The 27,798-nt window shown below is 37.3% G+C and overlaps 2 protein-coding genes across 3 annotated transcripts in view; one reads left to right on the top strand and one right to left on the bottom strand.

The window, feature by feature from the left end:
- The window catches only part of RECQL (RecQ like helicase), a 30,883-nt gene extending 21,824 nt beyond the window's left edge, over window positions 1-9,059 (bottom strand). The window contains exons 1-4 of one of the 2 annotated variants that reach the window (XM_076007611.1): window positions 8,886-9,059; window positions 7,020-7,067; window positions 1,647-1,844; window positions 285-464 (exon numbers count right to left, since the gene is read on the bottom strand). In XM_076007611.1, the coding sequence (XP_075863726.1) occupies window positions 285-464; window positions 1,647-1,844; window positions 7,020-7,035 (394 nt within the window). In that variant the 5' untranslated portion in view covers window positions 7,036-7,067; window positions 8,886-9,059. The remainder of the gene's footprint in view (window positions 1-284; window positions 465-1,646; window positions 1,845-7,019; window positions 7,068-8,885) is intronic. The other variant, XM_076007612.1, reaches the window with a different exon arrangement.
- A 145-nt stretch (window positions 9,060-9,204) lies between these two features.
- Window positions 9,205-23,562, top strand: GOLT1B (golgi transport 1B). Its single transcript, XM_012785496.2, has 5 exons — window positions 9,205-9,373; window positions 14,640-14,731; window positions 16,158-16,336; window positions 19,953-20,034; window positions 22,964-23,562. Exons 1-5 carry the CDS (start codon window positions 9,349-9,351, stop codon window positions 23,000-23,002), a joined length of 417 nt encoding a protein of 138 aa, XP_012640950.1. The 5' UTR covers window positions 9,205-9,348; the 3' UTR covers window positions 23,003-23,562.
- Window positions 23,563-27,798: the final 4,236 nt, after the last annotated feature.

The raw sequence follows: 27,798 nt of genomic DNA, 5'->3' as shown, positions 1-27,798 counted from the left end.
TCTCAAAAAAAAAAAAAAAAAAAGCTAGAAGAGAGAATTCTGAATGTTCACTACAATATGTTTTTTAATTATGTTTCAGGAACCAGATAAAAGGATTACTCTCATAAGTCTTTAAAATTCCCTCTCTAATTGAAGCTTTAAATGCTTATTAAAGAAGAATAAATAAAACAAAAATACACTTGACTTTCATACATGTACAGTTAGATATCATTTTTTAAAAGAATTATAAATATATTATGAAAAATAACTTCTGCAACTTTACATTAATCTTTGTTAATACATACCATCTGAACACACAGCTGGTAACTGGTAGCATAAGCTCTTTCCACCACCTGTAGGCATAACGAGAAACACCTCCTTTCCAGCCATTGTGGCATTAATAGTTTCAAGCTGAAGCAGTCTGAACTTCTGCAGCTTAAAGACATTTTGCAGAACATTTTTCACTTTACCAGACCATGGAAAATCTAGAAAAAGAAAAATAGGCTAAAAATACTAGAACTATTAGGATTACAAATGAGACACAAACTTGAATAGCTGCTTTTATAATAGACAAGAAGTGGACAAACATGTATAAGATTTCAAGATTTTTTTTTTTTCTTTTTTGAGACAGAGTCTCACTCTGTTGCCCAGGCTAGAGTGCTGTAGCATCAGCCTGGCTAACAGCAACCTCAAACTCCCGGGCTCAAGTGATCCTCCTGAGTAGCTGGGACTACAAGTGCTCACCACAATGCCCAGCTAATTTTTTCGATTTTTTAGTAGAGACGGGGGTCTCACTCTTCCTGAGGCTGGTCTCGAACTCCTGACCTCAAGCGATCCTCCTATCTCGGCCACTCAGAGTGCTAGGATAATCCTAGCACCTAGCTAGGCATAAGCCAGTGAGCCCAGACCAAGACTTTAAATACTTATGGACCATTGAAGTCTTATAATAATTGTGAGATTAGTTTAACTCGCTAAGCTAAACAAAGCAAAAACAAATGACGTATTATAACAAATGGTATATCAGAAAAAAATGTCAACATTTGCCAGTAGAGAATTAACCCACACAGAAAAGGAAGGCTTTTGATTAGGTATTTGAAAGACAGCTTGAATGTTGATCAGAGAAGTCACAGTATAAAAACACTCAAATATCATGAACAAAGGTAAAATCTAGAATTTTTGGTGTAAATATCTTGTTTAAAAGTTAATCACTGGAAAACAAGGTCCATAAAAACACTACAATTTCTTCTATTACAATCAATGATAAACATGATGCTTAGCAAGATCTGAATCATGAAAGGTTTGTTCACTTGGGCAGGAAAATGAACTAGATTTTGGCTAGAAGTTTGAATGATTGTTTTCCTTCCTTCTCTTTTGTTAAAACTTAGAAAATTTAGTTAAATATCTTCTTTCCCAAGCATTAATCAATGTTGCTAGAACCATATTTGGAAAAAATAAAGCTTCTGAATAATAAAAGTGTAATCTAAAAAGACTCCATACAGATGTGAGGAAGGAATGGTCTGCCTGCAAGTTTCCCATTCCAGTGAAGGAATGGCCAGTTTCACCCCTGAGCCCACTGGAGAAAGCACTAGCCTATGCGGAATCATTTCACTCTGGTTTTAAAAAAACAAGAAGAAACAAAACTAGCAAAGAAAATAAAAAGGGCAAACCTTCTTTATTCCAAGCAGCAGGTGAAGAATCACAGTTGTCACTTGCCCCCGCATCAGAACCCTCGAAACACTGCTGGATTTTCTTTGTCAGGACTGTTCTTTTCTGAATAAGCTCTTGTTGCCTTTCCTGAAGTTCTTGAATTTGGATCTCTACTGCATGTAGCTCGTTGTTTACAGAATCCAGTTCCTCAGTTAGAGCTATGGTGTACGGGGAGATACAATAACTAGAGTTAATTACAATTTTAGGTTTCCTGATTGATTTTTGGATGTTTCTCACCATCTAAATTACAGACAAACTTAAAGTAGTATAGCAGAGTGGCTAAGAGCATATGTTTTGGAGTCACACAGACCTGGGTTAAATCTTAGGTCCTCCTCTTACCTGCTGAGTGATCTCGGGCAAGATACTTACCTGCACCTCAACTTCCCCATCTATAAAATGGAGATAACGCCTAACCTTCAAAGTATTGTTATAAGGAATTAGTGAGATAACAATTAAAAGTTCTTGGTACACATTTAATAAATGATAGTTATCACTTTTCCTATGTTTCAGAAAAGTTGTCCAACAATCTCCTAAGTCATTTATGTAAAGTTACCAGGCTTTGAAGCAAAAAGAAGCTAATCCCCTAATTACTTAGCCATTACTTCATGAAACATTGATATGTGGGCACATATGATGATATAAGAGTTGGTAATTACAAACAAGATGATGCAACAAGTAAAAAGAAAATCAAGCATACTATTGGAACTGGCATTACAGCTCCACTGTAACTAATTTATAAAGAAGCCTCAATGCATAATTCTTTTTTTTTTTTTTTTTTTTTGAGACAGAGTCTCGCTTTGTTGCCCAGGCTAGAGTGAATGCTGTGGCGTCAGCCTAGATCACAGCAATCTCATACTCCTGGGCTCAAGCAATCCTCCTGCCTCAGCCTCCCAAGTAGCTGGGACTACAAGCATGCGCCACCATGCCCGGCTAATTTTTATATATATATATTAGTTGACCAATTAATTTCTTTCTATTTATAGTAAAGACGGGGTCTCACTCTTGCTCAGGCTGGTTTCAAACTCCTGACCTCGAGCAATCTGCCCGCGTCGGCCTCCCAGAGTGCTAGGATTACAGGCGTGAGCCACGTGCCCGGCCCTCAATGTATAATTCTAATCCATCCAAGTATTAAAGTCCAAGTGAGATTTTTTTTGACACCACATAGGTGGAAGCTAGAAAAATTTTAAATACGTCCTTGGTACTTTCTAATATATCTGTGTATAGGTTTAATGCCTCTTCATGAGGTAAAATCTGGTTATGACTTAAAACAGGATGTTGTGGTGGCTTTTTATTGTACCAACTGCCAGAATTCCCTTCCTTGCATGATTCTGGGTTAGGTTTGCCCACAATTGAACTCTGCATGAGATTTGAAAGGTGGAAATAAAACAGCAGCATTGAAATTGTTGGTGTAGGCCGGGCGTGGCGGCTCAGGCCTGTAATCCTAGCACTCTGGGAGGCTGAAGCGGGTGGATCGCTTGAGGTCAGGAGTTCGAGACCAGCCTGAGCAAGAGCGAGACCCTGTCTTGACTAAAAAAAAAAAATAGAAAGAAATTAGCTGGACAACTAAAAATATATAGAAAAATTAGCCGGGCATGGTGGCGCATGCCTGTAGTCCCAGCTACAGGAGGGACTGAGACAGAAGGATCGCTTGAGCCCAGGAGTCTGAGGTTGCTGTGAGCTAGGCTGATGCCATGGCACTCTAGCCCGGGCAACAGAGTGAGACTCTGTCTCAAAAAGAAAGAAATTATTGGTGTGGGGTCAAGTGTTTCTGCAGCTCACTCACATCATCAGGGATCTGCTAGTTCACTTTGTTGGTGTGGGGCAGAAGCCAGTTCCTCCAGCTCCTGCTAAACCTCCTGGGGCAGCAACTTGGCCCACAGCTGCTTTGGCTTCTCTGACTCCCTGGTCATGTTTGGGAGCAACTTTCTGTGACGAGTGCACCAGCTCTTTGGCAGGGCACCAGCATCCTGGAAGTCAGAGCCCTGGCGTGATAAGACACTAACACAAGTCTCAGTGAGAGACAGATGGGTTCTACTTTGTCCTTGTGAGCTCCAGCTTGTCCTCGCAGGTCCCAGCTCATCCTTATCTTCCCATACTTCACACTCATCTTCCTTCCTTCCTACTGGCACTGTTGACTTCAGGACCAGAAGCTGACGCAGGCAGGGACAGCTGCTTAGCCAACTCCCATGATCACATAAGGACTAATGCCTATAATAAATCTCTTATCGTACTCATAATGGTTCTGCTTGTCTGATTGAACCCTAACCAATACAGAATTCTGATCCAGAGGAACAGAAATTTAATGGGTTCTCTGAATTGCTAGGCCACTTTGGAATTGGTTCTCTGATCTGATTAAGTTCAAAGGCATTAATAACCCTGCTTCCACAGGTAGAGGGGACATAGTTATTTCATGGCATGCAGTGCAATTAGAAAAAGTTATTCAAATTATAACTCACAGACACAGTAAATAAGTAATTAGAGAAAGCAAGGCTGTGGGTGGCTAAAAGTTTGCTGTTACAAAACATTTCAGTGAGAATGATGAGAATAATGGCCTCTGAGTATGCAGAAAACTTGTGGGGGAGAAATGCAGGATCTGCATTAAGGGACCTCAAACTTTCTAGGGTTGTTCTAAAAAAACCTTATCTCCTATAGCTACAAGGCTGATATTTCTGAAAACCAAGCCTAAGTCTAAATACTGCAGGTGGCTGAATTACAGTGCAAACTGAATTCTCAACCTTGCAGGGATTCTAATGCTAAAGATAGAGCACTGATAGTGAAGGAGTGAAGCACTGAAATTAGGATGGGAACATAAGAATAGATTCCAATGAAGCAAGGAACCTCGAACTACAAAATACTGCCAAGAATTTTTTAACCTGTATCCCCTTTCTAAGATAATCTCCTCCTGCATGAAATACCTATAAGGGTCCTTGTTGCCATTTAGAGATTGCTAATCCTAAAACTCTGCTCCTGCCACCCTTTCAGTGCTTCCAAATCCAAGAAGCCCTAGAGGATGAAGTACAAAAGCGTGACCTGTGAGAAGACATGATACACATCAAAAGAATAGCATCTGCCAATATATATATAAACAGAAACTAGGGAATACATGTGGGAATAGATCCTAAGGGTAATAAATCAAGGTAGACAGAATATATTGAATTAAGGTACATTTGTTGATATCAGCTCACTAAGAAATTCTGGATTTAATGTACTAGACATAGCAGCCAGAAATGGCTCTAAGAATTTGCTTGGTTGGTTGCCTGAAACCTGGCCGCAAAGATGCACGTCAGAAAATTGGGATGGAATGACACAGGTGTAGATTCCAATGAAGGTGAAGTGCTAGAACTCCTGGGGTATACTCTAAAGGAAGGTATCCAGAGGCTTAGGAAGATGGGAGTGCTGGAGTGGAACATCAGGTGGATTGATCATCCAATCCCTTGCTGTCCTCTAGGAGGACACTCCCTTCACCAAGACTGTGACAAACACAGTCATGAGGGGAGTCCTAACATCCCTGAAGAGCTCTGGGGTGACTCTTCCTGGTAGCAAGGAATGACAGTGGGAAATACCACCTTCAAACTAGACTACAATTCAATGAGAATGATGGATTCCAAGGTATGGGGGCTAAATGGTGGCAATTCAATCATGACCTACAACAAGGTGGATGTAGTTACCAATTTGGCAGTTAGCTAGTTGATCATGATGTTCCTGAAATGGAAACAGATTACTTGATTTGTGTATTATTGCTTGATTTGTAAATATTAAGTATGATTTGAATCACCGCAACTGAGTCGCAGTCCTTCAACCAATTTCCAGAATTGAGCCAATTTATAGAACCAGAGTCCCCTGAATAAAGTAGAGGTCAAGCCCCTTGAGTAAGGACTCTACTACACAGCTAAAAACATATGTAGTAAATCTTCCCACTAGTCTTCTCCAGAGAAATTTAACAGGGTAACTGTGCATTGGAAATTACGGGACATTAGCTCTGAACTGATGCTAATTCTTGGGAGAACCAAAATTCCACAGTGATCCATCACTCACAGTATAAACTGAACTTAAGTCAGGTAATTAATGAAGTTTTGGTTTGGGCCCTACATACACTTGGCTCAGTAGGTCCTCTAACCCACTATGTGGTTATTTCCCCAGTTCCAGAGTACATAATTAGGACAGATAAATTTAGCAAGTAGCAGAAACCACATATTGGTCTCCTGGTCCATAAGTAAGGACTATTATGGTAGGGAAAGTCAAGTGGAAGACAGCAAAACTGCCTTTACCTACCAATACAGTAAACCAAAAGCATTACTGCATTCTTGGAGGGACTGTAGCCAGCAGAGATTACTGGCTACAGCAAGGGCTTGAAAGATGCAGGGGTAATGACTCCTAACACATCCCTACCTAATTTACCTATGTGGACTACACAGAAGACAATGGATTCTAGAGATTAAGAATGGATTATGGTAAAATTGATAAGATTGTGGCTTCAACAGCAGCTGCTGTTCAAAATGTGATTTCATGGATAGAACACAACAAACACATGCCCTAGCACCTGGCATACAGCTATTGATCTGCTGAATGTTTTATTCTCTATATCTGCACACCTGTCAGTAAAAACCATCAAAAGCAATTTGCAGGGCCAAAAAATTAACTTCACTATCCTATTTCAGTGCTATACTCAAAACCGACATTTGTACACAAATTATCACAGCAACATTATTCATAATAGCCAAAAGGTGGAAAACCCCAAATATTTATCAATAGACAAATGGATAAACAAAATGTGGTATAGACTTATGATGGAATATTATTAGCTTTAAAAAGGATTGAAGTTCTGATGAATGTTAGAAAATGGATGAACCTTGATGACATTATGCCATATGAAATAAGCCAGACACCAAAGGGGAAATATTGTTTGATTCCATATTTTAGATATATGAAGTATCTAAAATAGTCAAATTCATAGAGACAGAAAGAATAATAGCTATCAGGAGTTGGGAGAAAGCAAGTAAAGGAGAGTTATGAATTAATGGGTAAGGAATTTTAGTTTGGATAGATGAAAAAGTTATGGAGATGTGGTAATGGCTGCACAATTGTGTGAATGCATTTAATGCCAGTAAATCACTTAATAGTTAACATGGTAAATTTTGTTATGTATATTTTACCACATTATAAAAAGATGATAGAATATACTTTGGTTACTAGTAAAAAAAAAAAAAAAAAAGAAAAGAAACTGAAAAAAATAGTTTCTATAATAAAAATTTTTAAAACAAACACTTTTTTCAAAGATCATAGAATTACAAATAGAACAGAATGAACAACAAAATGCAATCATTTCCACTAACCTGAAACAGATGCCATTCTAAAATTGAACTGGAGATCCAAGTTTCTTTCTAAAAATAAAAGAACAACCATGGCAACACTTTTTTAAACATTACTATTGATAATGTTCAATCAATGATAACCTGTTACTAAGCATGAAAAATGTTAGAAAGTAAATTATATATCGTAGTGACCTTTCGAATAAGGACTACATGGTTCTTCCCACACTGACTTTTACAGAAAACTCTGTAGATTTCAGAGGAGTGTTCAAAGTCACATAAACATATACATGACAGCTACAATATCAATAACACTTAGCAAACATCCAACAGATACAAAATGATGTAGCAAAAAAGAGCAAAGATTTAATAGTTTTACCATTAAATTACTAGGTGACTAAATTGTTAAATTAGCAAAGTTACACACCCTGTTCCTCTAAGCCTCTTTCCCTAACCTATAAAACTGGGATGATAGAACCAATCTTACAAATAATAAGTTGGATAGCTTCAAATGTCCCAGATTAAGCAAAATACATCAACATATAATAATCAAATTAATCATCTAACATTTTATTGAGCACTTGCTTCAAAGAATTACAATTTAAACTCAATCTTAAAAGAGACTGGAATTCTATAGAAGGGTTTAGATTTCAGAAGGAGAGAACATGGAAAGGTTGGAAATGGGGGCAGGGAAAACAGTTTGTATTAAGGAACTCGAAGTACCTATGCATGACTAAAACCTAAACATGCATATGGGCAAGTGGAAAATGAAGCTTGAGAGTAGGAAATTTAAATTCCCCATAATCTTATAAACACCTCCTCCAACTCTCTAAAATGGACAAACAACATTTTCTAAAACTAAGTTAGAATGCTCTCCAAAGATAGCTTCAGCACCACCCTACCTTACTTGGACTGCTGACCTCATGCCCTTCTTACATGGAATTCTGAAGATACCACGAGGCTGGAAAGATAGCCTGAGTCTTTTTTGCCTTGCTAAAGAGTGTGGAATAGCTATACTATGAAAATATGGATAAGTAGGGGACTAAACCAAGGACTTCTAATTCCTTATCTATATAAACATCCCTTCACCACGCCGTGGAAATGTATAATAGTATTATTTCCATAGACTGTAAGGTCCTCCAGCAGGGCAAAAGTTGAGTCTCTTCACATTTGTATCCATACAGCTTGACAAAGTCCCTTGGATATACTTCAGGCTCCGGTTTGCTGAGACTGAAAGTAGCAGTCACCTACCCTTATGAAAGAATATAAGCTATATCAAATTCTCCCCCACTATTTTAAATGACTCCTTTGATTACACCGTTAAAAGGCTGCTCCTTTCCTACAGGATGTAATTTAACAGCAAAAGATATTTCAACATAAAATGTATCAAGAAAATTGAGCTGTTGCAGATCTGTCACTCAGAAGTATAAGCTAAGCATCCACAGGGAAAAAAAAAAAAATCACAGGGTGACAGCCAGTCATTGATGTTGGAGAAAAACGCTACTGAGGTAACACGGGCTAAATCAGACACACATCACTCCTCTCCCTGCTACCTGCATTGAGAAGCCACAATAACTTAATAACACCCTCCATTACGCTACTGTGAGGCGAGGGATGGAAAAAGCATCGCCAGTGGTATTTCTCAATAAACGGCGGCTGCTAATAAACAGGCTTTGGTGGCCAAGCCTCCCGCGCAGAAAAGGCTGGAGAGAGCAAAAGAGACGGGTCGGCAGACGGACAGACCCCTAAAAGCTGGAGCTTCAAGACTGCAGAGCGGTGATTAACGCCCTCGTTTTTTTCCCAGCCAAAGTGTCGGAGGAAGGAAGTGATCTGCGATAGACGGCCTCGCCCTCAGGCAGAAAAGCGAAAGAGCAAAGAAGGAGCGCATACCCTTGGTCCTTCAAAGGTGTAAGAGGCGTTACCCCAGCACCTCTCCCCACCGGGTGGAAAGAGCCCACTCCCACTCGCGGGTCTCCAGCCCCAAAGCACCTGGCCTCTGCACCGCTACGAACCTCCATCCGTCGCTCTCCAATAAAATCTTCCCGCCACCCAGCTGGGAGCACCCACCCTTCCGGGTCGGTCCGTTCAACCAATGGCAAATAATAACCTTCTCCCATTGGTCGAGGGGTGTGGCCGCCTTGCGCGTCATCGAACAAAACCACCGGTTATTGGTTGAGATTGGGAGCGGGTTTAGCCAATAGAAAGAGGTCTTGAAGCGGGGCTGGGGCGGCTGCGTGTTTCCGGAAGACGTGGCGGCTCTTGCCTGGGCTCTACCCAGTCTCTTTTCTCACGACTCAGCTTCCCACCCTGGGCGTTCTGAGGTGCTGCCATCACTGCCCTCACCGCTGCAGCCATGATCTCCTTAACGGACACCCAGAGTAAGCAGCTGCCCCGGGCCCCCCGCCTCGGGTCCCGCGCACGCCTCGCTCGGGCTGGGTCTCTCCCGCCGGTCCCTCCTCCAGGGTCAATGAATGAAGCTCCGCGATGGGGGCGGCGGCCTGCCAGACGGAGCTAGGACTGCTGGGACCCGGAGGGCTGCCTTCTGGGGGCTGGAGCTAGATTTGCGGCGGCAGACCTGGCCGGGGAGGAGAGTCAGTGCGGCTGGGTGGGACGCCCGAGCTGGGGAGGGGGAAGCTTGAGCTGAGCCTCTGTTTCGTGCCAGGGTCGCGCTGCCCTCCTCGCCCACAGTGAGTTGGGCGCTTTGTTCTGGGGGACTGCCACAAGAGAAAGTTTGCGCGGTGCTCGCGGCCCACTCGGGGTCATTTCTGCACGTGACAGACTAGGGGTCTTCTACAAGCCAATGGCTCTTTGGTTGTTTGGTAGGCGGTGTTTTAAATGTCACCTACTGCACGCTCCTTTTGGAAATGTGCTTACAATTAAATACAGCACTTTGAATATTCGCGTTTTGCCACTACTGAAAGCAGCCTTAAAAAAAAAAAAATCTCTTGAAACGACTTCACGTATCTACCAGCTAAAGTTTCAACAGTAGTAAAAAGCCACTTGTGTTCGGTTAAAGGATTTCTTTCTTTAGTATTGTATATTGTGCTTTGTGGCATGTTTTATTGTTTTAGCATCCCTTTCTGCCTGCCACAGAGTTCTCCAGGCCTATCTCATCTCTTATGGTTAGCATTGCTATCTGTTTCCTTTTCTTTCGATATAACATTTCCACTTTTCTGCCACTTCTTGTCAATCTTAGTCGTTTTATAATTTACATATCTGCCCAAGCTCTGTGCTTTCTTTTGATGATGGTGATATTCTCTTTTTGTCTCATTTTGCCTTATCTGCCATGCCTTCATTTCTTATTCCAGCTAAATGACTCAGATTTTCAAGCTTTGAGGAATTAAGCAGTGGATTGAAAGTAGAACTTAATTTTAAATGCCCTATTTTAACGTGGAATCTTAGTGTTTAGATTCAAGTGGTGGCAGACTTGAACTTCACAGAGCTTCTAAGGTCTCCTACACATACTGCCACCCCAGTCAGGCTGTCTTCCCTCCTGAGGTTGCACAGGGTCTGCACCTTGGGGCCACCTGCTCTGGCCCAGGAGGATTGACCATTTTGGTCCATTGGTCTCACCTGTTCTAATCAGAAGAAATAAAATACAAGAGTAATGTTTTTGGAGAGGGAGGAGATCTACTGTAATTGTAATTACGAGCAATTGTGTAAAGATATTTCTTTCCCTTGACCATGTGCTTTTATGTAAGTCATTATGCATCATTCTTATAAGAGTCCTGTAAGGTAGAGAGGAACACCCCTTTTATAAATTAAGTGAGGCACAAAAGAAATGCAGTACATGGTCATAAGAAAAGTGACAGAAACAAAGCATGGATCCCAGGTTTACTGACTCAGAAACCTCTGTTCTTATCACTATACCCTACTGGCATCTAAGAATACTTGATATAAACTTTATTTGAGACCTTAGAATAATCTGTGTCTGTGACATTAAATATATATAAAAAAAATTATCCTTTGTATAGAGATTCTCTTCTATTGAAGACTTATTATAGTGATGAGTGCTTAATTTACATCCTTCCAAAAACCAGAGCAGGAGGGTGGTGTTGGACTATGGGCAGAATAGGAAGTGTTCTCACTTCACTAAATTGGAGAGGAAGATAAAATTTCACACTTTGCTGTTCACTTGCCAGATGTTTTAGGTGAGGCAGTAGATTGAAACATAAAATGATTAGTGAGCCAAAAGCTTTTTGGATTTCGAGGGTGTGTGTGTGTGTGTGTGTGTGTGTGTGTGTGTGTGTGTGTGTGTGTGTTTAACTACAGAGATTGGCCATCATTCGAGTTATTTGCCAGGATTATTCTGGGATTTTGATTCTAGAAGAGGGTGACCAAGCACTGATCAGAGTAGTGTAAATGGCAATTCCTGATTGTTTTAAGGGATTCTGTAATAGCACTCGCACCACCCCACAGAAACAAACAAACAAAAAGCAAGATTTATTCAGAGGGATGGGGGAGAGGCAGTTCCCATGCTGCCTCTAAATCTTCATTTCGTCACATTGACTAAATTACTGTGCTATTCAATTGAGTTATTCAATACAGTTGATACTAAACTGATTTCTTTTTTGTATCACTTCTGATTTTTTTTTTTTTTTTTTTTTTGAGACAGTCTCACTTTGTTGCCCAGGCTAGAGTGAGTGCCGTGGCATCAGCCTGGCTCACAGCAACCTCAATCTCCTGGGCTCAGCGATCCTACTGCCTCAGCCTCCCGAGTAGCTGGGACTACAGGCATGCGCCACCATGCCCGGCTAATTTTTTGTATATATATATTTTTAGTTGGTCAATTAATTTCTTTCTATTTTTGGTAGAGATGGGGTCTCGCTCAGGCTGGTTTTGAACTCCTGACCTTGAGCGATCCGCCCGCCTCGGCCTCCCAAAGTGCTAGGATTACAGGCGTGAGCCACCGCGCCCGGCCAACTTCTGATTTTTAAAGGGAAAATAAAAGACAATGCTGCTTTTAAAAAATCGTGAATAAGATACCAAAATGCTAACAGTGTTTGCCACCGGATTATGCTTGTCTTTCCCTATAAAATTTCCATAACATGCTTTTTATGTTAGGTAGATTAGTTATATTAGATTGCTTTTTATCAGATTTACTTTTTAACTTGTGGGCAGGAAGAATGAAAGTTTGGTACTATGTGAGAGGAAGATAAATTTATTTTACTGGGTATAATTCTGGGGGGAAGAATTGTCAATTTCATGCCAGTGCCAGGTCTGGCAAAGATGTTACAGGTAACTGTTCCTGTGGACTATATTGTATAAAGTAGCAGGAATGTTTCGGTTGCCATGTTGTAGCTGTAGGTCCCTTGACTATGGAGTTAGAAGTATGATTGACTTCTGATTCTACACCACCACCACAACCACATGCTCGCTTTTGCTGATTCTTTGATAAAGGGCAAATTACTTAATCTCTCTGGGTCCTCAGTTACCCATATGAAACATGAGGCCAGTGCTACTTCTTACCTGCTAATGTTGTTAAAGGAATTACAAGATATTTTTATAAACACTTCATTAAATGGTAAACCATACTCAGACATCATCCTTTTTCACTACAGTCAATTTTTAATAGCTCTACTGGCTTCTACTTAGTTATGTTAGATAACTAATATTAAACTTGAATCACCTAAAAGACACTTCCCCCATAAGTTAAGTATACTCCAAAGCCCTTGGGTTTCATTTAACCAAACATATTTAACCTGAAAAAAAGATTCTGTGAGAAGAAATACAGCATAATGGTTAAGTATATGGGCTTTGGACTCAAAACCAAAGTGCAAATGCTTAACTAGAAGTATGACTTTAGGCAACTGAAGTCAACTCTCTAACCTTGAATTTCCTCCATCCTTAAAATGATGTAATTATATCTACATTCCAGTAGTATTGGGAGTATTAAGTTATATAAGGTACGTGAAGCGCCTCATAAGGCCTAATTCATGGTAAATTCTCAATGCACAGTAGATGTATTGCTGTATAATTTCCTAATGAACAAACATCTCAAAATTTTTATGTAATCAATTTGTGAAAAGGAGGAAATTAGTCATAGTCAACTAAAAGCTGCAAATGATTATATCTTGACTACTAAATAGTTTTTTCATGGAATTTTACTTGCCCTTTTGTCCATATTTGCCCCTAGGAATTATTTCTGTTACCTAAACAGTTACTTTGATAAATCTCTAGAGCATTTAAGCATGAAAATATCAGCCTCAAATTTTCGTAAGAATGTGTGTCTGTGGAATACCCTTAAATTGGCATATTTATAGACAGGTACCTAAATTCTTTCAGACTGTCTCTGAGAGAAAAAAGTGGCTAGAATGGAAGGCAGTAGTTGCCAGGAAATTGATTTGCTGCGGGATGTAGAAAAAGCTAAAGCTGACACAAATTTTCAAGTCATCAGAACATTTTATATGACTTAAGATTTTTTTTTTTAAAGTAGCTGTGACCTAGGTTTTAGCTTTCTGGAACTGAGGCAAAACAAGTTAAGTAGCAGATCAGAAATCTCTAATAGTGTATTTAAAACTGTGTTTCCGAAAATGCGATGGCTTCTGCTCTGACTCATTATCCATATGCAGATAGTGGTTCTGAATCAAATAAGGATTGGTGGCTACTTCCTAAAAACAAAACTAAAATGATCAAAGAGGTGATTTAGTAGATTGTGCTTTGTAGCATTAACAGAAGAGTACATCTGTCACATTAGTTAAGACTTTTCATCCTAAATAAAGATAAGATGTAGAGAATGTAAGGTCAGTAAAATTATTAATTTTATATACAGACTTTATATATAGACTTTAAAGCTTGCACTTTGTCCACCGCTGTGTATTTGTTACCTAGAACACTTCCTCACATCTAATATAATAGTTGATCAACAATTCTTTGTTTTCAAATGAAAGAAGGAAAGCCTAGAATATTTATATTAGGTAAAACAGTATTCTTTGAAACTTTGGAGAGGTGATTTTAGGACTCTAGACTAAATATGTGAATGGATTCATAGTTCAGATAAATTTTTAGATGATAAATCTATAATAAGCCAACAAGAAGTTAAAAGTGATGCCTGACCTTCTGAAAATTAACTTTTGAGAAAACTGTTAACCATGATTCACAAAATATTTCTTGTTGCCATTGTAACAAATAGTATATAATTGGATGAAGTATATTGTGCTGACCTACCATAACATTTCTAATGGAATAAAAAAGGAATTAATTTTAATAAGGGTAAGAAGGAACTACAGATATTGTACATATAAGTAATAATCATAGAATATGAAAGGAGATAAATAATTAAAGGGAACGTATATATTTAAGTCTGATGCCAGAGAGGTTCTTGGGAGGGGAAAAAAATATATAACCAACGGTTTAGAATCCTGATTTATCTTTTTCTATTATGGCTATGTTTGAGAAATACTATCTCATATTTAAGGGTTAGAAATTTCCATTCATGTTTTAAATTTTGAAGTAACATGCTGATGTTAATTAAATTTGTTATAGATCTTAATGAGTGTCATTATGAAGGTAACCTGCAATGTTGTGTACCTATTTCTTATATCAACCAAAAGAAAAAGTGGGAATATTTTTTCACCTAATTTACAGGGATGTTAATGTGACTTTAATTTTTCTCTACCCTTAACCATATAACTTATATTGCAGAAATTGGAATGGGATTAACAGGATTTGGAGTGTTTTTCCTGTTCTTTGGAATGATTCTCTTTTTTGACAAAGCACTACTGGCTATTGGAAATGTGAGTTTTTGAATATATATTTTAACTAAATTCATAGGAAATTTTAACTACAAATGAATTATTACCTGCTATTAAATTTGGGAAAAATAATTCACTATTACTCATAATGTAATTTCTATTACATCCTCTATTTCCATCAGGAATGAAACCTGTCAGTTTTCTTTTTACATAAAAGGTAAACACTTAATGAGGTTTTCTAATTCCATAACTGCTCTATTAAGTGTTTGTTATGTGATTTATAACAGATTAATGAAGACAACTTCTAAATAGGAATTCAAAATAAATGACTTAATAGTCCCATGTTTGGGGAAATTTGTTAAAATATTTTGACTTTAAACATCTGAGACTTCACGTTTGATTCAGCTGTATAACATAAACAGATTTCTAAAAACCTTTTAAAAATATGTATCTCTATTTTAGTGGCTGACTTACATAGAATGGGGTGTGTATTGTTTGTTTGGAATGTGTACTATGCTATCCGTGTGTAAGGTTATGTAAGAGTTCTAGAAATAAAAAATAACCATTCTAAGAAGACAATAAGTCACTGAAAAATGATTAAATATCTTTTGAAGCATATATACCATTAGACTTTTCACTGGAAATAGGAAAAGATAAAGGATAGCAAAATTACACAAAATTGATGTTTTAATAAAGGATAATATAAACAGCATTGGTGTCCCAAAATATGAAACTTAACCTTTAGGCTTAATATATATTAAGTGAAATATTTTTCACTAAAGAAAGTAAATGGGGGAGGACAAGTATTTGGAAATAAAACACAGGAAAAAGCAAGCTTTTAATAGATCACCATTACTTGTCCATGGTCAGAAAACATTCAATATATATGTATATTTGAACACATGGTTGTAATTTTATTTCTGCTACCACCAGATATCCTGGAATTAACAGAACTGGAAACTTCTTTCTGACTTTGCATTGTTTCTTCTACTAAAAACTAAGCTATGTCAGTATTTCTCCCATCCATAGAAACTCCTATAGCCTATAATGAATATTTCAGAACCAGGTGGGAATACCTCTGGGTGACATTTATGGGCAGCTTTCCTCTTTATGCCTTGCCAACTCATCAGCTTTACTAAACCATCCTCATCCAGCTAGAACTAGGAAAACTGCTGCAAATGCAGATGCCCCTTGGTAACGTCTAATCTTTTTTCGTTTCTCTTTTTCTCCATTTAATCAAGATAGAAGAGGAATGAGACAAGTGGAATACAACTACAGCTTTAACATGCTTAACCCACTCCTTGGTTTTGCTTCTTGGTTATGCATTGCAGTTTTCTCTGACCAATTGCCCACATTAAAAGCCAAACAAACGTTTTTCTTTTTATTATATTTAGCTTTGACCTAACTTTTCAAATTTATGCAGTGTGTTTAACTGCTTTTTCTGTTTTGCATTTTCTTTCTCTTCTAGGTTTTATTTGTGGCTGGCTTGGCTTTTGTAATTGGTTTAGAAAGAACATTCAGATTCTTCTTTCAAAAACATAAAATGAAAGCTACAGGATTTTTTCTGGGTGGTGTATTTGTAGTCCTTATTGGCTGGCCTTTGATAGGCATGATCTTCGAAATTTATGGATTCTTTCTCTTATTCAGGTAAGGCAATCATTTTCTATTTAAGTAAGCCATCATGTCAGATAATTATTATGGAAAACCGAGATTTTGCATCAGTGTAAGAAGATGATCATTTCCTTAAAAAGAATTTTGTTTAGGTTGAATCTTTTATTACAGTTTTGGATCAATCAATTATAAAAGTGTTTATCAAATGTAAATGTTTACCTAGGTAATAGTATAAACTATCTTGTATTGTTAAAGCAATAAAATTCGTTTTATTGGCATTTTAAGGCATTATCTTTATGTTTAATATTTTCATCAGTTAAGCAGTGATCAATAAATCCAGCATTTTAGTGTGTAGAACCTTATACTTCACAGTTATTGCCAATTGATGGCAATTTGTTTAGTGCAGATAAATATTGGAAAATGCTGTATCAAATACACTATGGGAAAAATTGATCAGTTAATATTTTGCAAATGCCAGTTAGCAAGTAAACATATAATAGTATGCATATGAGAAAAGGTTGCTCTTAATTATTTATTCAAGAAATGCATATCCTTTGTGTTATATTAATACCTACCAGTCACTGTGTTACCCACAGGAGACATAAAATGAATTAAGTATCAAATCTGCTTTAGGGAATCTCTCTTTTCTAACATGGGAAATAGACTGTAAAGATATCAGTAGGATATATTCATAATGCTATTATAGCATTATGCAAAATATTATAGGAATGTAATTACAGAAGGAATTAATAAATCCAGGGAAAGATAAGAAGTTACTGATAAACTGGGCCTTGAAGAGTGGGTAAGAATTCATCCTATAAATGAGGAGGAGAAGGACTGTTAACCAGACAGTAGGAATAGACAGTGTCCTGAAAGTATACAGCTTATTCTGGAAAGAATGAAAGAGTCCCATAGAACAGTAACACACGGTAAATGGAAGGAAATGGTTGGTGATGAGAATGAAAAGGAAGTTTGGAGCCAGGTTGCAAACTTCCTTTGATGACTTGTTAGGAAAAGCATATTTTATCCTGTAGTCAAATCTCTGCTAGGGAGCAGTATTCGAGGAAGGGGGTGCCACAAAGATTTTTAAGCCAGGAGTGATATAACCAGGTAGATGTTTTAGGAAATTGGTCTGATCAGAATAAAGTGTATAGTAAAAAGAAAAACTGAAGGCAGGGAAGCCAGTCAAGAGGCTGCTGATACAGTACAGAATATAGAGATCTGCTTAATTGGAATCTTGGAACACTCCTGACATTTTAGGGTAGGTGGAGAAAGAAGAGACTAGGGGATGGTGTAGGAGAGGAACTAGGAGTAAGGATCTTAGTGGCTAAGAGAGAAGAGAGTAAGGAAGAGGAGTTTATCACAGCAGGTGTATCTTGCATCAGAAAACTCAAGCAATTTAAGGACTAAGAGAATCTATTGGCTTTCTCAATTATGTAGGGATCTTAGCAATGAAGGTTAAAAGCCAAAGCTGATCCTATGAGATGAATAAAGATGGGGAGTCTTAGCATCATTGATAAAGTTGAAATAATACATTGGCTTCACAGTTTAGAGAAGTTTAAAATACCCGGTTTTGTTATGTTCTAAGATATTCTTAGTATAAGATATAGTGCCAATAGTCTTTGGCATTGTTTTTCTAGATGCTTATAATTCTAAATAATAGCATTTGAAATTGCATACTGTTATATTTTTTTAAATACCAACAATTGCGATTGTCTTGGAAATGTATACATATACCGTCAACATAAGAACTATTTCTGTATTTTAAAAAATCCTGCTTTCTATTTAACTCTTCCTTTAGTCCATATATTTTGACTTCTGCAGATTGATAATAGAAATTCTATTCATTTTAGTGTTTTCATTCCTATATGCCTCTGTGTGGAGAAAACATAAACTGTTTTTCCTCTGCTCTCACACCATAATCAGTACAGTAGACTTCTGTGACCAAATGAGTGGGGGTTTTTCCTTCACAAAACAAGCAATCAATTCTGCAGCTGACACCAGCTGGGTGTCCTCCAATTCAATTCTGATACGGCTCTGCATGGAGATAGCACTAGATCACACAGGTTGAGGGCTCAGTCCCACAAGACTACCCCTCTGATGTCAATCTCAAGCTCCAGGTGGTTTTACCGGTGTTTCTGACCGAGCAGCTATAAATTGGGGTTCCCACGACATCCTCCTTGGGTTCAGTTAATTTACTAGAGCAGCTCCCAGAACTCAGGGAAGCACTTTCTTACATTTACCGGTTTGTTATAAAGGATATTACAAAGCGTACAGATAAAGAGATACATGAAGCAAGATGTGAGGGAAGATTGAGCTTCCATTCCTTCCAGGGTGAGCTACCCCCAGGAACCTTCACACGTCTAGCTAGCTGGACGCTCACCAATCTGTCTTTTGGGGTTTTTATGGAGGCTTCATTACATAGATGCGATTGATTAAATCATTGGCCATTGGTGATCAGCTCCACCTTCAGCCCATCTTGCCTCCCTGGAATGTTGAGGGTGGAGCTGAAACTCCCAACCCTCTAATCCTGCCTTGGTCTTTCTGGTAACCAGCCCCCATTGTGAGGCTTCCTAGGCTGCCAGCCACCAGTCAACTCATTAGCTTACAAAAAGACATCGCCTTATGGAGAGTCTTAAGGATTTTTTGAGTCCTATGCCAGAAAATGGGGTCCAAGAACAAATATATATTTTATTATATTACCGTGCCTAATTTTAAGACCCAGAAAAGGTTTATTTCCTATGCATTTTTATTTTTATTTTATTATTATTATTTTTTTGAGACAGAGTCTCGCTTTGTTGCCCAGGCTAGAGTGAGTGCCATGGCGTCAGCCTAGCTCACAGCAACCTCAAAGTCCTGGGCTCAAGCGATCCTTCTGCCTCAGCCTCCCGAGTAGCTGGGACTACAGGCATGCGCCACCATGCCCGGCTAATTTTTTCTATACATATTAGTTGGCCAATTAATTTCTTTCTATTTATAGTAGAGACGGGGTCTCACTCTTCCTCAGGCTGGTTTCGAACTCCTGACCTCCAGCAATCCGCCCGCCTAGTCTTCCCAGAGTGCTAGGATTACGCGTGAGCCACCGCGCTGGGCCTATGCATTTTTATATAAACTGTTTCCTTCTCTTCCTCTAGTGAGGTGGCTTAACTGATCCACAGTTGATTTTAAAATGGTTAGAATCTGTGTAACTTCTGTAGACTTATGTTTCTACCAAAAAATGAGACATACTGTGAGGATTACCGTCTATCAGATAGTTTCTCCATGTTAACTAAGTGTGTTGACACTTGGTATTTATTCAATAAATGATAGTATTATTATGTTCACAGTTCTATACATGTGGTCTGGACAGTCCCTTTCTTTTGATCAGTTTCACCCCGTGCAACTTACCTGTAGTTGAAGAAATCTTCAGCAGCTGAACTGAGATAACTCATAATCTGAGCATATGATGTAGCTAGGCCTTAGTACGTGCTTCTCACATTTTTACCAACAATCACAAAATTTTAAATTATGTTTGTAGTTATTCATAATTCTAAGTTTGAAGTCTAAAACATTCAGAATTTTAATGGGATCCTTTCTTTTTACTTGGTTAGCGATTGATTTTTGTAATGGAAAATGTGTAAATTTTAAGAACTTTGTTTTTTCCCTCTCCCAGGGGCTTCTTTCCTGTGGTTGTTGGCTTTATTAGAAGAGTGCCAGTCCTTGGATCGCTCTTAAATTTACCTGGAATTAGATCAGTAAGTGATCATGAATTTAGCAGTGTGTTTTTCAAACCATCAAAATACATACTCTTTGATGCTTTTTACTTCTAGAAACTTGAGTAATTGATACATGATTGAATAATTGATGAGTTTTTTATTGTAATTTAAATGGTTACATCACATAGGTCATAGTTACCATGAATACCAGAAAATAATCATTGCTAAACCTATAAAACCTAAAATTTGTTTCATCGTATCCATTTTTAATATTCTCTATTTTTTAGTATTACTCAGATTGATATGCTATGCTACCTTTCTCTTTGAGAGTTCAAGGCATTTTTCAATTCAATTTTATATAATCTCTAATTTTAGAAGCAATAATATAAAAGGGAAACCATTATTTCTTGCAAATACTTTCTTTCCCAGACTGTATCACCAAGTGAAGTGGATTAAGGCAGTTAAATAAAACACACTTATACTAGGAGTCAGAGAGTGAGATTCTGTTCCCAGATCTATCCACAATTTAAACAATCTTTTCAAATTTGTTTTCCAGTGTATGCCTTGCTTTCCACCTTGACAAAATTAGGAGAACATTTTATTTTATTTTATTTTTTTGAGACAGAGTCTTGCTTTGTTGCCCAGGCTAGAGTGAGTGCCGTGGCGTCAGCCTAGCTCACAGCAACCTCAAACTCCTGGGCTCAAGCAATCCTCCTGCCTCAGCCTCCCAAATAGCTGGGACTACAGGCATGCACCACCATGCCCGGCTCATTTTTTCTATATATATTAGTTAGCCAATTAATTTCTTTCTATTTATAGTAGAGACAGGGTCTCACTCTTGCTCAGGCTGGTTTTGAAGTCCTGGCCTTGAGCAATCCTCCTGCCTCGGCCTCCCAGAGTGCTAGGATTACAGGTGTGAGCCACCGCACCTGGCCAGAACATTTTAAAAATTGACAAGTGAAGTCTCTTCCCTTCTTTCAATATTCATTCAGCAAACATTTTATGCTAAACTGCTAGCTTCACAATTATAGTGGAGGTTCAGAAGGCCTCTCAGAATGCAATTTATATATTGCCTCCTTAGAAAAAGCTTTCTTCACTCCCTGTGGCTGGCTTGGGCTGTGTTTCTATAGCATTCCTGTGCACACCCCATCATAACATTTACTTCTGTTTTTAATGTCAAAAAAAAAAGTTTTCACATGAAACTACAGTCCTTGACAGTAGAGACAGACTGTATTTTAGTCATTGTTGTCCCTTCAGAGAGCAGCATAAAACCTGGCATATAGTGGAAACTCAGAACACTTTTGCTGAACAAATGAATGAAGGATGGCATTTCATTGACCTCAGGGAACTTAGTCAATTTCAAGACAACTGCAGATGACTTTCTTTTAGCCTACATCATTAAATTTCAAAACTAAACAAAATCCTTGAGTTCTAAGAGAATCTAATAGTCTGGAATTCAGCTGAGTTGGGGACAATCCTTTTGGCTCTAGATCTGACCCACATCAGACATATCCTTTGGATCAATTTTATAGTTCCAAGTTCCTGAACAACTAGGACACACTGGCTTTAAAGGCAAATGAGAAAGACCACAAGTTCTAGTTAGGTCCAGAGAGTCTATCAGCTTCCTAAAGTTGTTTACAGATTTTTATAAATGTTTCTAGAGAGAAGGTCCATAGCATTTACTGAATTCTCAAAGAGCTGAAGGATGGCTTACCCATAGAAAAATAAGTACTACTATAAGCCTAATCCCATTTCCATCCCCAGGTTAATTTTAGACTCAGAACCTTACAGTCAAGACAGCCTGATATTTCAAGTTACTTTTGGAGAGAGAGAATTTATGCTTTCTCTCCACTTAAATTTACCTTAAAATTCTAACGAATCCATGAAGTTTTTCAGAACAACTTTTAGATTTAATGTGCCAATCACCTATTTGTGATAATATAAAACACGTTGGAACCTAGGCTTATAGGAGTATACCCTGATTTCATTTGCATTTATCTCCAAACTCATACAGTAGCCAGTATTGTTTGTATTTAGAATGGCTGAAACTTGCTAGTTATAGATTGTAATTATTTGTGTCCTTAATTTAAGGATTCTGCAGTATTTGCATAAATGGATACCCAATACAATAGATTGTTTCCTACCATTAACTTCATTATAATAAATGCTTAGGTAAAAATGTGAATAGTGAAATAAAAATGGTTAGATGATTGCTAGAATTTTATAGTATTAAAACTATTTGAGTTATATAACTTTTAACATCTCCATTAATTATATACAGTACTTTGTTTCAGTCTTTACATCACTATCTGGAATTCTGAAGAAAGCCAAATTATGTTTGGGGTGGAGTAACCAAAGTAAATAACCACTAAAATGCTAAAATTTATATTCAACAATTATAAATTTATGCTTGCATCATTAAATCTGTTTTAATGTCATTGCCACTTTCAGTCTGAAGTCCAGAATACACATTTAAAGTATTTTTAGTCAATAACTGTTGTTAATTATTGAACTTAATGGAGTTAAATCTGTTTGTTCAAAGACTACATAGGCCCAGAAGAGATCCACAGTAATGGTCAGTTGAAATATCTTATTGGGTTCATTAATGCATGAATGGCTGACATTTCAGTTTTTTATTTTTTTATTTTTTTTGTTAAGCTAGCAGTGTTATCTTCATTTTATATAATTTTTTTATTCATTGTGTTGCATTTTTCATGTTGCACCCTTAAATTCATATGTATAACATGTCATGCAAAAATAACTTTTAGAAAAAAAAATTTTATACACATTTATGTGTCAGAAGATAGTGGTGAGTAGTACTGGATTAATCAATCATTGTCAGTCATACCTTAAATTTCCACAAATCTTCTTGTAAAGCTGGATTTTTAAATCAACATTTAAAATGTTAACATAATGTTTTATAATGCTATAGGCTTTCTTTAATTTTCTGTTTTTCTTCTCCTTACAGTTTGTAGATAAAGTTGGAGAAAGCAACAATATGGTATAACAGCAATTGAATTTGAAGACTCATTTAAAATATTGTATTATTTATAAAATCCTTTGAAGAATATTCAGCACAAAATTAAATTACATGAAATAGCTTGTAATGTTCTTTACAGAAGTTTAAAACGTGTAGCCTACAAAGTACCAACAGCAATTAGCAAAGAAGCAGTGAAAACAGGCTTCTAGTCAAGTGATCTGAGAAGTCAGCAAGCAAACTGAGGGAGATGAAATCCATGTTACAATGCATATTGAAACTCTTGAAGGCTATTTGTATTGTTTTACCACAACGTACATTTGTGAAACACAGCCATCCTTAGAGAACTGTGGTGCCTGTTTCTTTTGTTTTTATTTTGAAGGCTCAGGAGCACCCATAGGTGTTTGCTTTTTAGAAATATCCACTGCAATGGCAAAAATATTTCCAATTGCACTGTGTCTCTGAAAGTGATGCATGAGTTAGATTGGATTATGTCATTTTAATGTATTAAAACCAAGGAAAACCCAGTTTTGATGTATGAATCACTTTTTTTTTTATAAACTTGGTTAAAATAAAACTTTTGTCATTCTTCTGAATCTTGATATTTTAAAACCAGGTGAAAATCTAAACTAGATACTCTTCGTTGTATGCAAAGCTTTACTTTTAGATCCTAAATTATAGCTGACTAAGCACTTTTTTGGTTAGCAGCACACTCTGGAAATACTCCTACTTCTTGGGAATCTGACCTGCTAAGTATCTATATCACTCATTACATGTAAGCATTTAACAAAAAACACTTGACCATGAAGTAGCTGTTACATAGCTTGTTTCCTTGAATAGTCTTTTATTTAAGATACTAAATGATGCAAACCAAATGGATTTTTCCATGTCATGATTTTTTTTACTTTTTTCTTTCTTTTTTTTTTTTTTACTTTTTTTATTGTAACAGTGGTTTTTATTTTGTTTTTCATAAGTTAAAATTATTAACTTTTGGTAATGTTTACTTTAAGACATGTAACATGTTAAAAGGTTACACTTAGGACTTTTTTAAGGGCTATTCATTTAATCTGAGTTTTCCCTTCTTTTCACCTTTTTCCTGACATACAAAAATCATTATGCATGATATATGCTTCATATTCACTCTTCATCTTGAATTAATCAAGAAAATACCTGAGTTCACATGTTAAAAGTTATTTCATTGTAATTAAACTGGCTGTAGTTTTTAAAAACATGACACTAAAAAAATAATGTTTTTTTTCCTACAGTTGCTGATTGACAGTAGGAAACACCAGTTGTTTCTTTAGTTTTCCAGTGGCAGCTTTTGTGGTAGATATAAAACAAATTTCAACAGCCATAGTACTATTTGTTTTACCACTAATGATTGCACTGTTCACTTTTTTTAACAGTTGCAAAGCTTTTTAATGCATAAAATTAGAATTGAAATTTGTGGTATTTATTTACAAACATGTCCACAAAAATATATTACACCTTGTGTTATTTTTACTTAAATCTGGATGAACAGAGAACACCCAATCTCACTCATCTAAAGAAGGAAAGACTTGGTATATAGTGTAATGGTTCAGTCTTGTGGATTACTGTGTTTTTTGGTACTTGCATTTGACTTATGATATCTGTGAAAATGCGATAATATTGACAAATGGAGACTCCTACCTCAATAGTTCATGGAATAATAAGAGCCTAATGTTGTGTCTAATGTTCTTCAAAAGAGTAATATCCTCACTTGGAGAGTGTCAAATATATATACCCTGAGGATTGACTTATATAAGGTGCCCTGTAGAACTCTGTTATACATATTTTTGACTGACCCGTATTATTTACAGTGGTTAGATAATTCTATCATACCTTTTTAGAGCAAGAACAGTATCTGTTAATGTAAGGAACATCTGTATTATTTAACTCCTTTGTAGACATGAATTTCTATCAAAATGTTCTTTGCACTGTTACAGATATCCCTTTTTCAACAGCTTAGAAAGCATTTGGACTTGAAAGGGTTTGATAATCTCCCAGTCCTTGGTAAGATTGAGAGGCTGGAGCAGTTTTCAGTTTTAAGTGAGTCTGCAATTAATATCAAATGTGAGTTTGGGACTGCTTGGCAGCATTGTTATATTTCTTACTCAGAACCCTTGATGAGGCTCTATTTTTAAACACACTAGTCTTCTGATAGAAAACACTATATACATCCTGTTGTTTCTTCCTTTCCAAAAATCAGCCTTCTGTCTTTGTGACAAAAATGTACTTTGATTATTTCTATAGAGATGGAGGAAAAGGTCTAATACTACTTAGCCTTAAGTGTTTCTGTCTTTGTTCAAGTGTATTTTCTGTAACAGAAACATAATTTGGAATGTTTTTCTTTTCCCCTTATAAATTGTAATTCCTGGAATACTGCTGCTTTAAAAAGTCTCACCATCAGATTATATTATCTAACAATTGAATATTGTAAATACACTTGTCTTACCTCTCAATAAAAGGGTACTTTTCTATTAATTGGTGGTCAAGTGTATCTTTATTATGAAATTCTAAAACTTAATTTAGCATTGCAAAATAACCCACCTCATTTTTTTTTAATTAGCCTTGTATGCAATTTTCTTCTTGTTTGTAGTCTTCACATCTTTTATTGCCAAATTGTTTAAAGGTACTCATAAATACAGATAGACTTCAAGTAAGCAAAAACATCCTTAATTTTGAAAACTATTTTTAAAATGTCACTTGCCTTGGGCAATATGCTATTTTAAAAAATCAGATTCTAAGATCTGCTGACCATTGGACCATTCGATCATTTAACAGACACTTGGTGAGTACCTCTTGAGCACTAAAATTCCCACACTGAATGCAGGAGACCCAGGAGAACAGGAAGTGACACCTGCCCATGAAGAGTTTGTAACTTTCAAATTACATGTAAATTCTTAGCCTTATTTCCAAAAACTCCTCCTGAGTTGTCCTACAAACAAATGATAGAAGAAAAATTTGTGGTCTAGTTCCTTCTAGTCAGAATTCATTAGGACTGTTCGGCCTTCAGTGTGATTGATAATGTATTTTGAGAAGGTATCTGGAGAAGAAAAAAATGATATCAGCTTTAACTCTGCGAGTTTTGTCTTGAGATGGATTTATTTTACAGCTCTGTATATATGTATCTTATTGTAGGTTTTTCTTTTTCTTTTTTTTGGAAAATTTCTTTTATAATGTAAGCTTAGGGATTCAGAACTCACTGCTACTCGTGCATCCAGAAGCTGCTACTGAATTTCTATTGCTACAGGCAGTTGGGTCAGTTTACTGAAAGCTGCTATGATTGCCACCATTAATTGCAAAATTTAAGAAGTGGACCGTGAATTTAGAAATTAGTGGAGAAATGCTTAAATGTTTTTCCCTATAATGGAAGGAATATCTAATACTTAAGTATTTGTCACCAAAATAAAACCACTTAACATCTGCAGTGTTTCGATGGCAAATTTTGTTAAGATCAAAAAAACCACTGGCCAAGTCTACCCCTATTTGTTGAATTCAGTAATTAAACTACAAGCCTTGACAATTGTCAGGTGAACTGGAAGTCTTGAATCTGTTATTAAATATCCAGCATCTCTAACTGTGTCCTTGACTGAAAAGTGCCAACCTCTGTCCTGTCACTGCCTATGTATATGCAGGAGGTTGAAAACAAGTAGCATGCTCAAAATTCATTGACTAACATGCTTCCCATGACCTTACATTAACTCTCAAGGCCTAATTAAAATGTCACTTCTATCATCTTTCTTGGCCCAGTAGGCAAAAACAATTTCTCCTTGCCCTCTCAGAACTTTCCATTTGCTCTGTATTGATTTGGCTGTGAAAAAGATTCTTGAGGTTCAAGATCTCCTGTTCTTTTGTATCTCCTGTTCCTGGCATTTAGTAGGTGCTCAGTAAATGTTGGTTGAATAAATGAAAGTTAATTCTTCCAACTCCTGGTGCTGTCCCCACTGATCACCACTTACGTATTGAAATCAGCCTCATGAAAGCAGGTTTTTAATCAGCCAAAAAGTGGAGTCTAATGGTCTGGCCCCTGCAGAAGTCTACTTTTCTGCTTCTCATTCCTTATGACTTGAGAAACTGACTTTACTGCACCCAGCAGCTCATCAATAGGCAGAGCAGGAATCATAGATAAAGGAAAGACGATGCCTACAGATTGGCTGCCCTCCTTAAAAAGGAGGCTACGGAGGAGGGGGTAAGATGGCCGACTAGAGGCATGGCTTGCCGAACTTTCCTAGAGCCAAGGTAGGATTTCAGATAGAGGATAGGGGAGAGGAGATGCAACTAAAGTTTAGATCATAGACATGACTGAGCCTTCCAGGGAACTTACAGAGGCAAATTGTGAACCAGAGAAGAAAGAAGATAAATGAAAGGGAATATCGGTGAGGATCAAACCCAGAGAGGCTTGAAGCCCAGGAAGGGGTGTGAGGGATCCCTCTCTCCCTCCCACATGCCTTCAGTGACCAGCAGGCTACCAAGTTTCTTGGAGGCTTTTCCACTCTCACAAGCCCAGAATAGTGGGGAGAAATTGCTTGATCCCAGAGCTTGGACAGTCCATGCTAGGTTCCCCTCCAAGGATACTGGCCAAAGAGGCTGGAGAGCAGGCTTCCTTCCAGTAGCATTCCTGTATACCAATAACAGTCAAGCCAAGAGTCAAATCAAAGACTCAATATCATTCAAAATAGCTACAAAGAAAATAAAAGACCTAGGAATATATTTAACCAAGGAGGTGAAAGTTCTCTACAGGGAGAGCTACAAAACTCTGAGGAAAGAAATTGCAGAAGATATAAACAAATGGAAAAACATAC

The sequence above is a fragment of the Microcebus murinus genome, chromosome 10, assembly GCF_040939455.1.
Source record: "Microcebus murinus isolate Inina chromosome 10, M.murinus_Inina_mat1.0, whole genome shotgun sequence".
Taxonomy (NCBI): domain Eukaryota; kingdom Metazoa; phylum Chordata; class Mammalia; order Primates; family Cheirogaleidae; genus Microcebus; species Microcebus murinus.
Note: the sequence above shows the minus strand (reverse complement) of the source record. Positions and strands in the feature narration are given on the sequence as shown.